Source organism: Chrysemys picta, chromosome 21, assembly GCF_011386835.1.
Source record: "Chrysemys picta bellii isolate R12L10 chromosome 21, ASM1138683v2, whole genome shotgun sequence".
Lineage (NCBI taxonomy): Eukaryota > Metazoa > Chordata > Testudines > Emydidae > Chrysemys > Chrysemys picta.
In genome coordinates, this window is record NC_088811.1 from 394,558 (window position 1) to 408,605 (window position 14,048).

Consider the following 14,048-nt stretch of genomic DNA (forward strand, 5'->3'; position numbering starts at 1 on the left):
GGGGTATAGACAGGAAAAGAATGGTATAGCCCAATCTGATAATTTCCAGGGCCAATTTGTCTGTGGTGATAGCCACCCAACTGGGATAGAATGGGAGCAAACAGTCTCCAAAAAGCTGGATGAATGGTGTAAGTGCTGAAAGGGGTGAGAGGTCTTCCTGACCCTTGACCAAGACTTCAAATTTGCTTATTGGAGGAACTAGGTTGAGATGCCGCTGGTGATGGAGGGCGTTGTCACTGTGGTCTCTGCCTATGTTGGTTGCATGGTCTTTGGTGTTGCTGTGTGTAAGACGGGTATCTAGGTTGTTGATACAGTTGATGACTAAAGCTGTAGCAGTGAACCTGGCGGCCGTATCAGCAGCATCCAGTGTGGTCTATAGAGCCATGTGTGAAATCATCTGTCCTTCAGAGACCAGACATTTGAATGGTTGTCTCTTTTCCCTCAGGAATGTCATTAATAATTTCCATAAATTTGCCATAATTCCTGTGGTCATATTTGGCAAGTAATTCGCCACCCGAAATTGTAGTGTAGAAGAAGAGTATACCTTGCGGCCAAATAGATCCAGCGTCTTACTCTCCTTATCAGAAGGAGTGGACCAAAAGTGGTGTTGTTTGCTCCTTTGATTGGCCGCTTTCACTACCAGCGAGTTTGGTGATGGGTGTGAAAAGAGGACCTCAGATCGAGGGAACATAACATTTTTGGACCGCCTTCTTTCAGGTTGGGGGTATTGTAGCTGGAGTTTACCACACTGTCTTGGCAGGTTCCATGATGACCCCATTAATGGGCAAAGCTATCTTGGAGAAGGCAGATATCTGCAAGATATCGGTTAAGTCATGCTGAGTTTTCAACACTTCCTCCAGAGCAATCTTAAGCTCGTTAGCCACTCTTTTGAACAGGTCCTAAAAGTTGATAAAGTCTTCTGCAATGGTTGGTGGTGGAGACATAATAGCCTCATCTGGTGAGGAAGATGAATTATTATTGGTTGGAGAGGTGTCTGGAGCCGTGTTCTCTTGTTACTGAATCGTGGGCTCCTCCCTTGTGTCCGCCGCTACAGCCTCCAAAAGGTGTAGGTGAGGGTCTGGTGTCTTCCCTACATGGACTGTGGCACCTGCTATGGTTCTTTCTATAGGGACACCAGGGACTCCAGTATGGCCAGTGACCGCGGAAGGGCACTGGTGGTCCCATCCATGGGCGTCCATACCAGGGTGGTAGATCATGAGAATATGAGGACTGTGGTGGTCCAGCAATAATCAGGGTCCCGACTGGGGAAGAATGGTGTGAGGAGAATACCCCTTCAACCTTGTCATCTTCATCCCTGGAAAACAGTGATGGTATCGGAGAGAGCAGTACTGTGGGCCCTGGTGAGACACTGGTGCCTAATAGAGGGGATTCTGGAGTTGAGGAGACCACCAAATCTTTATGATGCGGGGAACAGAATGGTGCTGAGAGCATCAGTTCCGAGGGCAGGGTGCCAATCGGAGTGGTGGCACAGTGCGCTAAGTCAGTGCTGAAGTAAACTGAGGTGGCGCCGTCATGTTAGGAGCATTAGCCTGCAGCATGGGATTAGGAGTAGTTGTCAGTACTGTCTCCTTTGGTGCTATTGACAGTGCTGTGGTGGAAGCAGGCAACTTAGAGCCATTAACCTCTGCACCTGAGCGGTTGGTGCTGGCTGCAGCACGGACGGTGCTGAGCCACAGAGCGGCTGACACTGATGAGAGCAATTTGGTCTGCAACTGTTTCGCGGTGGTCTGCTCTCTATGAGGCGAGGAAGCTGGCCGCTTTTTCACCATTTTATTTGTTCTTAGAGGAGCCAGGCCAGTGGTGGGAGCTGTGGGAAGCAGTGGGTCATAGGGACATGCTGGCTACCACTTCCTGCAGCTCTCATTGGCTGGGAATGGTGAACCGTGGCCACTGGCAGCTGCGGGGAACCGTGCCTGTAGACGGTCAATATCAGCAAAATGTCTCTCAGCCCGTAATCAGATTAACCTAATGGGCCGCAGGTTGCCCACCACTGATCTAGGCGGTGAGGAGAATGGTGACCTTTGGCAAGAAGAAGATTCCTGTCCAGGGTCAGAGACTGGTCTGAGGGACTTTTCCATTAGGATGAGTGTAAGCCTCAGGTCTTTATTTTTTCGTGCCCTAGCTTTCAGTTTATTACAATGGGCACATTTCTGGGGAATATTAGATTCCCCCAGATTATGGACACATTGAGCATGTCCATCTGAGATAGGCATCGCCCTCTCTGCACGCCGTGCATCTTTTAAAACCTGGCGAACCAGGCATTTTCTTAACTATCTCTAACTAAGCTACAGGATATAATTTTTCTTTTTTTGAAATGGGACAAAAAGGTAACTACTGAAACTTAACTTGTCTAAACTAACCTAATTTACTAATTTAAACTACTATCTATTTGAAAAAATTAAGGTTTTCAATGGGACTGCTGAGCTCCGTCTCAGGCAGGGGATGGTTGAGAAGGAACTGAAGAGTCCTGGTCGCGCACACGCTATTAGGAGCCAATGGTGCATGAGGCAGGCACTGCGCGTGCATGACCCATACGGGCACTGCTGCAAAACTCTCAGAGCAAAAGCGCAGGAACGCACCTTCCCCTGGAGTGGAGCACCCACAGGACATCTCGCAAAGAAGAAACCTAACAAACGCTCCAATTTCAAGTTTCCATATGTGGATCTTGACAAAAGAATAAAGAAGTCTTTACATAGAGGGCACTTCATTATGATGCTGATATTTGTTTACAGAATGTTCATTATTACATCACAAGCATTAAGGAAACTATCGAGTTTCCAAAATGCAAAAGTCTCACCTATAGAGTCCTCTCAGCAGGCTCTTTTAAGAGTGCAGACCATGAAAGATGTATCGATTGCAGGTAATCTTGAGACTACAGCACGCATGTATTCTTTTAGGAAAGGCATGATGGCACAATTTCTTTGTTCTCTCCTCTATTCCTAATGTGTGCCCTCTCACGTTTTTCTGTTCAGCTTTGAACCTGACTGGCTCATTCTGAGACATTAAAGTGTAAGTCTCATCATTTTATTATTTCTAGAACAAAGGAGTGAGTAAATGTTAAGAATTTCAGCTACAAATCCAGTACTTTTGTTCTGTGTTACCTGCGTGCATGGCTGGGAAGCTGGAAATAAATCTTTCAGAGCTTCATAGCCTGTCCTATAGGAAGAAGTGCAGTTTGCAATAGTTGAGCAAGTGAATTTAGCAGGTAACCTATGCTGCTTCTTGTCTCCAGGTGAAGGGAAAGGGCAGAAGGTGACAAGGGAAGCAGCAGAGGACTGGAGTGGTAACTGCTAACTGTATGGGGGGGACAGAGGAGTTAAAGAGCAATTCATTGAAGAGGATGAGGACTGTGAAAGGCAATGGCAAAACTGTGATGGTGGGAGAGGAGTTTGGAGGGGAAGCAGCATAGGTTTTTGAATAATGAATTGTTAATTTGCAATTATGCTCATTTTCACTGCAGTCTCATAACACAGGTCTTTGTGACAAGCAGCACATCGATATATAGCTACAAACACCTGCACAGGCCCAACACCTACCAGCCTCATGACTACTAACTCAGTTAAACAGACATTAAATAGGAAAAATGGGGAGGTCCCCCATTTAATTCAGGACAGCATATTGGTGAGAAACAGAGTGTCCCAGCTTCCAGCTAGTAGGATTCCAATTAGGGTGCTGTCTCTGGACCCTTTTCTAGGTGATAAGTCTAGAACCCTCTTCACTTCCCACCACTGGGAGGAAGGGTAAAGCCACCTCCCTGTCTCTTCCCGAACTCCAACTTTTGGATTCTTTTCTCCTAAGTTTGCTGTTTCTCTGAAAAGTATTGAGCATCTTCAGAAACACAGATGCAGTGTTTAGTTGCTGCTGGGAGAGAGGAGAAGAGTCTCCTTTCCTTAGCCTCTCGCACTACTGCTCAGCAAGAGCCTTCAGAAGTAGCACAGTGAAACTGACAAGCTTGTAATGGAGCATCCTGGTAGCTGTTCAGAAAACCATCAGGCAGCAGTGACACTGTGCGGAGACTGGGAGTCAGGGTGCCCATGTTCTGTTCTAAGCTCTAGAAGGGAATCTGTGGAGAACAGCAGACTGGAGATCTGAATCTTATTGCCCTGCACCAGGTGCCGTCGTTTACACCAGTGTAAAGTGAATATAAAATGATGCTATTCTGATCTGTGACATTTTACACCAATGCAACACACACACCAGGCCTTAGAAGGCAGGATTCTTGGATTCTGTTCCCAATTCTAATGGGAGGATGGAGTGCCTGGTGCTTGGCTTTAGTCTCTCCTGCTGAGCACATGACAAGGAAATTATTTTATTTTATGCTAAAATCTAATATTAATGCTGCAACATTTTAATTATGAAGGAAGTCATTACCCATTTAGCATGTGCCAGTGCAGACCCATTCCAGTTTAAAAAAAATCTGTTTACAGTATCCAAAATGGCTGTTAAGTTCCCACCAATACCACTTTCTAAGCATGCCCAGTGATGGATATAAAAGTCCTTTTTCCCCACTTATTCATGCATTTGTAACATCTACTGCAGAGTTCTGTCCTGTTGTGAAAAGCAGCAGTGTTAGTAATTGCAATAGGGTTAGTTTATACAGTATTTTGTTTCATATAATTAATGGATGTGAAACTTACTGGCATATCTAGGCTGCAGCCCCATGCAAGCAAGCAGAAAGCAAAAATATTTAAAATGGAATAGAGAGAGAAACTGGCTAGCAGGCAGCTAACTCACCCTTTTGTACAGCCTATGGTCCACCAGAGGGCTTCAGATAGCAAAACAATACCAAAGAGCTATTAGCATACACATGGCATCAAAGAAACCTTACAATAGTTTCACTTCAATGGAGGCAAGACAAAGTATTTCTATTTGCCTGGAGAGAAAAGGGCCCACTCCCAGATGCTGCCTGTGTGATTCCCTCTCTTCACCAGGCAGCAGCAGATCAGAGTTCAAAACATTTTAGGATAGTAAAGTGCAATATGAAGTAAAATGAAGACAGATAGTTGTTCTGGTGGCATTTCCAGCCCCAACCTATCTTCCCTTGCATGATAGGCCGTCTTCTATCTCAGTCCTAATTTCACTGGCTACAACAGGACTATAATCCAGATGATAATCACAGCCTAGCAATACTACAAAAATACCTCAAGAAGATAAAATTTTAAATATAAACCGAAGGAAAAGAAAGGAAATAGAATGTTATCAGTTTACTGAAAGCTGACTGTGTGGATTGCAAGTGGGTGTCGATTCAGTTAAACCAGGCCCAGTTAGAATGTACATTGGTTCCACCTTTCCCTGTAGCTCTAAATCAATATTATTTATGAACCACTGACTAGCTGAGGATAGTTGGTGAGTCATTAAATATGCAAACCTTTAATTCTGGTCTCACACAGGGACACTGTGCTGGAGGGCAGGTCAATAAGCAGAAGGTATTACTGCAACTTTTAGACTTAAGAGTCAGTCACTGGCTAACAGGCCTGAGCATTATCCACATTCAGAACTATTCAGCTGTGCATCTCTTGAATGGCCTGTGCTGTCTCATGCTCTATAATAAACACTTTCAAGGTAAGACATGCTGATACCATGATATGGTAGCATGTTTTTCTTCACATTCCTGGGGATACGTAACAGATGGACAAATAGATATTTTTCCAAGATCTATAGTAATCTCTGCATCTCCTACCTTAAGAGTTACTGTCACAGATGAGTGTACAGAATCTGTTTATGGGGGTCTATTTTTGTCTACATGATGTCTGCCCATATTCAGATGCATATATCTTAGCAGATATGAGCTCCAGCTCCAAAAAATCTGCCCTCATCCAACAATGCACACTTAATTGAAATTCACATTTCTCTCTTTCTATCCTATGCAATGTTCATGTATCAGTTACCAAGGAAACCAAACCAACTGTAGGTCTCTCTCATGAACTGACCCAATGGCATCTGAACTGTTGTCTCTGATACTGCAGTAAGTGAAAATTCATGAATACAGGAAGCTCCAACTAGCACAGTCCTTAAACACACTGGGTCAGATCCTCAGTGGATATAAATCAGCTTTACTCCACTGAAGATCTGAGCCAATAAGTAGATCTAACAAACCACGAGAGGTACCTTAGAGCTGTTTTGGATATGGACAGAAAGGGGCTTTTCATAACTTACTTAAACAGATTTAGACAAAATATCAGTCAGATGGTTACCAGGAAAAAGCCCAAGGAAAGCACACAACTGAATCTTGCATAAAGGGAACAGAATAATCTCTTAGCAAGAATTATTTCCAGGATCCAGTTCCAATATCTAGATGTGGCCAACAGAACTAAGCAAATTTTAAAAATGCAGAATTAGCAAATGTTCACTCACAAGTTACACGTTTTAAAACTTCTGCAGCTGAAGAATTCACTGGCTTTACACTTAGTTTGATGGGTCTGTGCCAAGGACTGGCTTTCTTTCTTCTGCTTTTTTCCCCTCCCCTCCATTAGCTGATAGGTCTATTTCTAACTAGTCTCACTTTCCTTATACTGCTAAGCTTTCTCTCTGTTCCTTTCTATCACTCTTTTCTTTCTCTCTAAGCTATTCATAGGGCATCAATCATCACACTATCTTGCGTGCTGATGCGAATTTTCAGAGGCGAAAGAAGTAGCTCCATCGTGTAATTTTAGAGAGCCGGAGGCGCTGCTAGTCACATTTGCCACCCCAGCCCCCAGAACATCCAGAGCAGTAAGTCAAGTCTAGACTTCAGAACGTGCTGGCTCACCCCCTGAAATTGTCACTGGAGCTTTCTGCTATTGGTGTGCTCACTTTTACATTTCTAAGGGAATACAATCAAATTTACTCTAATAATTTTACTAATAAATCTGGTACATTCCCAAATTCAACACAAAAAATACCCAACATCCCCACTGTGCCATTCTTTGTGTGACCTTTTCAGACCACAGTTTTTATGCGGAATCCTTATGCTGCTTCATTGAGTAATGAGATTTTGAAACTTTTGTTTGTAATTTTCTCCAATGCCAGGATGCCTCAAGGTAAAACTCTTTTGTAAATGATAAGATTAGTAATAAGGAAATATCCGTGTTAAACCTTTGCAATTGCCCAAGTAAAGCACATGCACATTCTGCAGTAGAAACACGTACATAGCACACAAAGGATGTGGGCACATTTTCAGTTTAGAAGGGGAAGCATGGTAATTTGGGATTTATGATCAGCTCTTCCTTGGAAATGGAGACAAGAATTTATTTTTGTTTAATTCCAGCCAAGAATTAGGGATGCATTCCAAAACAACTCTGATCTCTTGCGAAGCAGTGCATTAGCCCTCTGAACTCAGAGAAGGAATTGCTCTCAAGATGGTACATGAGTACAGAGCAGTGAGCTACAGTCAAAGTGCCTGAGGCAGGAAGAGATTTATTCTCTGGGTCACAGTGCTTTCTCCCCTTGCTTTCCACTCCCCTATTTAAAAGCAACAAGACCTAATTCCCTCTGTCTCTACACAGCTATAGTGACCCCACCTGACTAGGTATTGCAAGGAATTGAGCCAAAGGCATAGGAAAGGTCTACTACTTCATAGGCCTAAGGTTCATATGAGCGCGCAGAGCCTTACTTTAAGGAAACGAGAAACTGAGGAGAGGCTGACAGAAGGAGAAGGGTCAAGGACAGGAGAAGCTGCAAAAGCTGCACATCAGATAGGTCAAGGAAGAGACTGGCCTATTGAAAAGCCTGGGAATGGTGGTGTAGTCCAAGTATTTGGCTCACTGGTGGGAGATTCTACACTATGGCTAATTTTAGGGGACCTTTTTTGTATATTCAAGTATGTTTATGGGGGTGTCAAAGTCAGCCAAATACAAGAGTCCCTGGCAGCTCTGCTCCATTGGCCATAGGAAAGGGGGCATAAAGCTTCAATGTGGACTGCCCTGCCTTCTAAGAGATCTGAGGGGATCTACAGTTTCTGAGTTCTGTACCTGTTCTATGGGGGTAGACCTGTATGGAGAATGATCAGGTGAATCTTTGAGTTCACTTCTGCCTGCCCTGTTGTAGTGAGGGACAAGCCAGCCATACTCTGACAAAATGCTGTGTCATCGTCAAGAGCACTTGGCGCTAGTTTAGAAACTAGAGTAGCTCCTCTCTTGGGCTGCATCTGCTACTTGCCATGTGAACCTGCAGGGCAAGTTGTCTGCCCACTGCTCGGGCTATGCCAGCCTCATCCCAGTCTGTATCTCTGACCTCATACAAAGATGACTATTTCTAAAACCTTGTACCAAAATACTAGTAACACCATGTGCTTCCCTCCATTTCAGAGTTTAGTTTGCTGAACCAGCATTGGCTTAAACTAAACATATTTTGGTCTGACTAGCTTTCAAGTATTTTACCTTGTCTTCCTGGACGAGACAAGTGTGTGGTTATTATGGAGGAGGCATATGCAGAAAGATCTGAATTCATTTCTACTAGTCAAGACAATGTTCTGGCTGACAAGTTAATCACAAACAAGATCCTTTCATTAACTAATGAAAGCAAGTCACCTGAACACAGTATAGTACTGTTATGGGAGCTCCAGCTGCCACATGTTGCAGGCAAACAATTGAATCAGTGTTGTCCTGAGTTCCTAGTACTGTTAGGAGACCCTTCTTGCCTTGTGTATTTATTCTCCAATTTAATGTTTATTTAGACATGTGGCGTGGCTGACATTTGCACTGACTTGTTTGCTGTTGAGTCTCTCCCCTCCTAGAGGGCTGTGGGGCTCAATTTATCTAGATTATAAACAGATTCATCCATTGTGACGCCACTAAATGTAGACCTGTGTCTTAAGTAGAGATGCTTCCAAGGTATAGTGGATGCTGTGACATGCTGCACTACGAGGCTAAGGGCTGGTCTACACTGGGGGGGGGAGGGTGGAGGGGAAATCGATCTAAGTTACGCAACTTCACCTACGAGAATAGCGTAGCTGAAGTCTACGTATCTTAGATCGATTTACCGCCCCCCATCCTCATGGCATGGGATCTATGGCTGCGGCTCCCCCATCGACTCCGCTTCCGCCTCTCGCTCTGGTGGAGTTCCGGAGTCGACGGGGAGCGTGTTCGGGGATCACCACGTCTAGACGAGACGCGATAAATCGATCCCCAATAGATCCGGCGGGTGGTGTTTACGTACCCTAAGGTGCAATGAAAAAAGTCTGTGAAGCAGTTAGGATATAGTCTATGTAGTGTGTGTGTGTGTGGGGGGGAATTATTCAGCTGAACTCTCCTCCAGGGCTCCTCAAGCCCAACTTCAGTAAAGTAAGGAGTATAACTAAGGGTTTCTTTGTTCTGCTTCCATTTATCACAGCCTTTTACCATATCTGCAATGCAGCTGAATGTGTCTTAGTGACAGTCCCAATCTGGAGATTTTTTCATAGTGTTTTTTTGTAAGCAGCTGGACTTTGTTACTTGATGATGAGAGTGATTTGCAGTGATTCTAATCTATTCTATTCAGGTTCTTATAGTGCACCCATTGCAATGCTCTGCGGATGCCCTAGGACTGATAGGTAAGGAAAATCCATATAAAAGTGATGTCATACCTGTGGCGGCAGCGTCGTAAAAACCGCATGATCTTGCGAGCAGCTTGATCCTGCTTCTTGGTGAGCAAACTGCTTCTAAACACAAAGGAAGGAACATCAGGGCATGGAGGAGAAAGGGTACTAAATAGGAGAATAATCATTCTATGTGTACTGTGCATTTCTAACCTGGCTTACCTGTAAAATGTGGCACTGTCCAGGGCTGTTAGATACCAACATACAAACAGTATAAGCCCTTAAGAACCTTATACGCTACCTTTATTACATTTTCCTCTGCCTCATCTCATTTGTTGGAGAGTAAAATTCTTATGACCTGCATTTACTGTCCCTTAAATGCTCCTTTGATGTGTATATCAGCTCCTTAATTTTAAAACTGACTTTTATGCATTGCTGGTGATGCTGTCGGAGTCCCTAAGATGCTTATTAATTTGCTTTCTGTATGAGGCCATTCGCAATCCAAGATGAGAGAATAAACCAAGTGAACTGTTCTTTCTAACATAGACTTATGGAGGAACCCCAAAGCCAGCAGAACTAGCACACATGCTACTATGTTCCCGTTAGCTAATCCTGCTGTGGGGATCTCCATTCAGAAATCAGGAGGCTGCTCTCATTTCAAAAGCATCATCATTCAGTTTTATTTATTTTTTGCTTTGGTCTTTTCACTTGTAATGCCAGTGTCCATGATTCACAAACTGCATCAACAGGAGTAACTATTAGAAGAATATCTAGGTTGTTCCTGCACTTCAGCTCTTGCAGGACAGCTCAGTTTGACTGAGGCTAGGTCCACACTACCCGCCTGATTCAGCAGGTAGAGATCGATCTTCTGGAATCGATTTATCGCATCTCATCTGGACGCGATAAATCGATCCCAGAAGCGCTCCCCCGTCGACTGCGGAACTCCTGCTCGCCGAGAGGAAGAAGCGCTGTCGACGGGGGAGCTTTTCTGCGCCGCGTGGAGCCGCAGTAAGAAAACTTAGTTCGATCTAGGCAACATCGACTTCAGCTACGCTATTCTCGTAGCTGAAGTTGCGTTTCCTAGATCGATCCCCCACCCCAGTGTGGACCAAGCCTGAGAGCCTCCTTTCCTCTACATGCTAACTTAGCTCTCCTCCTCTCTTTCCTACAAGAGTAAATTTTCAGCTCTTTACCACAGACCCACCTAAGTTTCTGTTGTACAATGGCAGCTGCTCGACTTTTTTGTCTCCTCTTCCCACATTCTTTGTAGCTGCGATAGTACTGCTGGATCAGCACTGCGGCTCGTCGGCTCTGCTGGAATTTTTTCTGTTCATAATAGCTTCTGAATTTGCTCTGGATAAGGATGGCAGCTTGTGTCATCTTTTTATAAAGTGCATACTGCAAAGGAGACAAAGAGAGGCTAAGGCATTCCAGCAGAAAGCAGGCTTCCAAAACTCTCGCCCCACTGGAATGTGATGGGGGAGGATACTCTCTCTTCTTATTGCTATGAGTAGAGGCCAAACTTAGTATCTCCTCAGTGAGCAGAAACTGTCTGAAATATGGCCCCGTGACAAACTGGTGCAGTTGTAGGGTCTAGTCTACACTAGAAAAATTAGTACCTGTAGTACAGTCTCTGCCAGCAATGGTGCAGTTGTGCTGGGGGAATTTATTTATTTATATTTCTAATTGGTAACAATGGTGTAAGTACTAATATAGACATGGCACAAATGTTTTAGCTTTTGAGTCATGAACACCTGTTCTGATCTTGTGTCTAGTCTACAGTAGTAGGTACTTATATTTCTAGTGCACATACATTCTAGTACAAAAGTAATCCAACTGCAGAGGAACTGGTATTTGCTCTTAACAGGTACAGCAACATTCACCATTACAAGATGACAAATGCTATGAGATAAAGGTCTCTGGTTCTTCTATACACACAGCTGTTGCTGTGTCAAAACTTGCACAAACAAGAGGGGACTATGTCTAGCTAGCAGACTATAATGAAAAAACAATGTAACCTACTAAACACAAAGTGCTGATAAATGTACAAAGTAAGTAAGTTGAAAAAAACATTTTGTCTCTAATACTTCTCAGTTATAAAAATAGGTTTCAGAGTAGCAGCCGTGTTAGTCTGTATCTGCAAAAAGAACAGGAGTACTTGTGGCACCTTAGACACTAATAAATTTGTTAGTCTCTAAGGTGCCACAAGTACTCCTGTTCTAGTTATAAAAATGTCACTTTTAAACAGATCATTTAAAAACTATTTTGCTTTTCAATATTCATGCCATTTGCAGTTCATGCTGGTTAGGCAATGAAGACAATATTTGGGTTGCTCATATAGTTTACATCCAAATAAAAACAATATTTTGACTGAAATAATTTTTGATACTACTAAGATTTTCTCAGAATCATTTGTATTAAACCAAGCCTAACGTTGGGCCTAAACTATTCGAGATTAACCCTTTAATCATTATACATGAGAGTGATATTTCTGTGTTTTATAAAGTTATAACCACCATGCACTAAATTTGCACTAGTGCTCACATACACTAAAAATCCCCCTCCAGTACTGGGTTATTTCCAGACCAGCAATCTTTTATGCCTCTAACCTTCCATCTGTAAAACTTAACCAATGAAGAGGTGCTTTCCCTTAGGGTCCTTCTGCCTTCTGAGACTTGCTTGAACAATAGCGTTCTATTTCTGGCTTGTTCCTGTGTGAAAGATTGCTAAACATGGGCAGACTGCTCCTCATTCAGAACCTCATGGTTTAGCTCCCTGCATTGAACACAGCCCAGCATCAATGGCCTGGGTCTATTAATTGAAAATGGGAGTTGTACACTGCTCTCAGCTATTGCATTCTGTTGAGTAGATTTCTATAATAAGGTTTACCTTGCATAATAAAAGACATATATTACCTAGCCTTCTGCAGAGCAGTCAGTAACGAGGAGAGGAAGCAACTCTCTAAAGGCAAGAATCTCTTTTACATTTTCTCCCTTCAAAATAACCAATGTAAGACAGCCCTCCCTGGTACATGGAAGTCATCTGCATTCAGGAATATTTAAAATTGCACACAATTTACTTTCTAAGTGGTAAATGCAGACCTGGACTGATATGTGAAGGCCACATTTAGCACTCTGAACTGATGTGTAGAGCAGACTTTTACTGTGAGTTGGTCTTCTTTTGAAGAATATGTCATAAAGTGTTATATATCCCCAGACAGTTTGCCAGCCTTTGACTCACTGCTCATCTAATTACAGGAGAGATGTGACACATGGGCAGCAGCCATCTCTATATCTGACAGTTTTACATCATACTTCAGAGAGTTCTCTCTTCTTAAAAACAAACCAACCAACCCATCATATCATGGAGTAACACCAACATTTACCCAATTTCACTCTTTGGCACTGAAGCAGTTGTGGATTGCTGGTACATTTTGTTGTCATTTTTTATTTTCTGTTTTTTTTTTTTTTAATAAACTCTTACAATAATTAGATGAACCAAAGTTTGGTTTTAAATTAGCTATTTTTAAAAAATTCACTCTCGGGCTGATCTTTTCTTTTCCAATTCTGAGCCCAGAGAGGGCTTCTGTGGCTGAGTTACAACACCCTGAACAGAGGGCTAAAAGTGGAACAGTGACACTCAAGCTATGTCTATTTAAGCCTGCAGTCATTGATGTAAATAATACAGTGATATAATATAGTAATAAGTTATGTGAGATGAGAGAATTATAGCTCTAAGATACCACCCAGGTCTGCAGCCAAACTTGTGAGATCCACTCAGCGGTCTTGTTGCCTATGCATTAAAATTTTCTGTCCAGCCCAAATTCTCAAAACTCCCCCCACACCCGCACCCTCCCCTCAGGCTGGTGGGAGCTGGGAGAACAAGGGAAACAGTAGTTAGCTTTAGTCAAGTGAGTATCTCCAGCCAATCTAGGTGCATGATGACAGACACGTTCACCTTCCTTGACAAAATAGTGCTTTGGCCCAATCTGAAGTCTTTGGTGAAGGAGGAAGCTGGGGGTGGAAGAACAGTTCTAGGAGGACACACCCATCTTCATATTACATTAAATCTCCCCTGAAAGAACAATATGCACTCTTGTGTCTTAGGTACCCTGAGAGCATTGGAAAACGCTGAACTGATACTGACTACTGCCATGGTCAGGGTGCTGCACAGGTAGGAGACAGGCTGTTACACTCACAGCATATTGTCACAGGACAATTCTAACATGACACTGACTGTATTAGCAGTAACACACAAGTTGCACTGTAATTGGGAATTCAGTGCATAGGTTTTTAAAGCTGAAAATTAAAAATACTCATGGATACAGACAGAGCATCGATGTCACTGTTTGTGTGGATGTTCAGATCAATATTCCCTCATATTGTCCATGACCATGGAGTCAAATAATGGAACCTAATAGACCTCAGCAGCACTGGGAGCAATTTAACGACCCAGAGCACTGCGGACAGTAAAGATTCTTGTTGCTCATAAAGATAATGCTAAGAACAGCTGCCGAGCAAAATGTTTCTTCATT

General features: G+C 43.2%; 1 protein-coding gene across 30 annotated transcripts in view; it reads right to left on the reverse strand.

Annotated features, from left to right (window-relative positions):
• CAMTA1 (calmodulin binding transcription activator 1) overlaps positions 1-14,048 on the reverse strand; it is a 913,810-nt gene that overhangs the window by 16,732 nt on the left and 883,030 nt on the right. For 7 of the 30 annotated variants that reach the window (XM_005287057.4, XM_005287060.5, XM_065574894.1 and 4 more), the window contains 3 exons: positions 10,719-10,912; positions 9,563-9,637; positions 4,756-4,786 (listed from right to left, as the gene is read on the reverse strand). In XM_005287057.4, coding sequence (XP_005287114.1) covers positions 4,756-4,786; positions 9,563-9,637; positions 10,719-10,912 — 300 coding nt within the window. Of the gene's footprint in view, positions 1-4,755; positions 4,787-9,562; positions 9,638-10,718; positions 10,935-14,048 lie in introns of all 30 variants that reach the window. The other 23 variants (XR_010594211.1, XM_065574895.1, XM_065574888.1 and 20 more) reach the window with 9 other exon arrangements.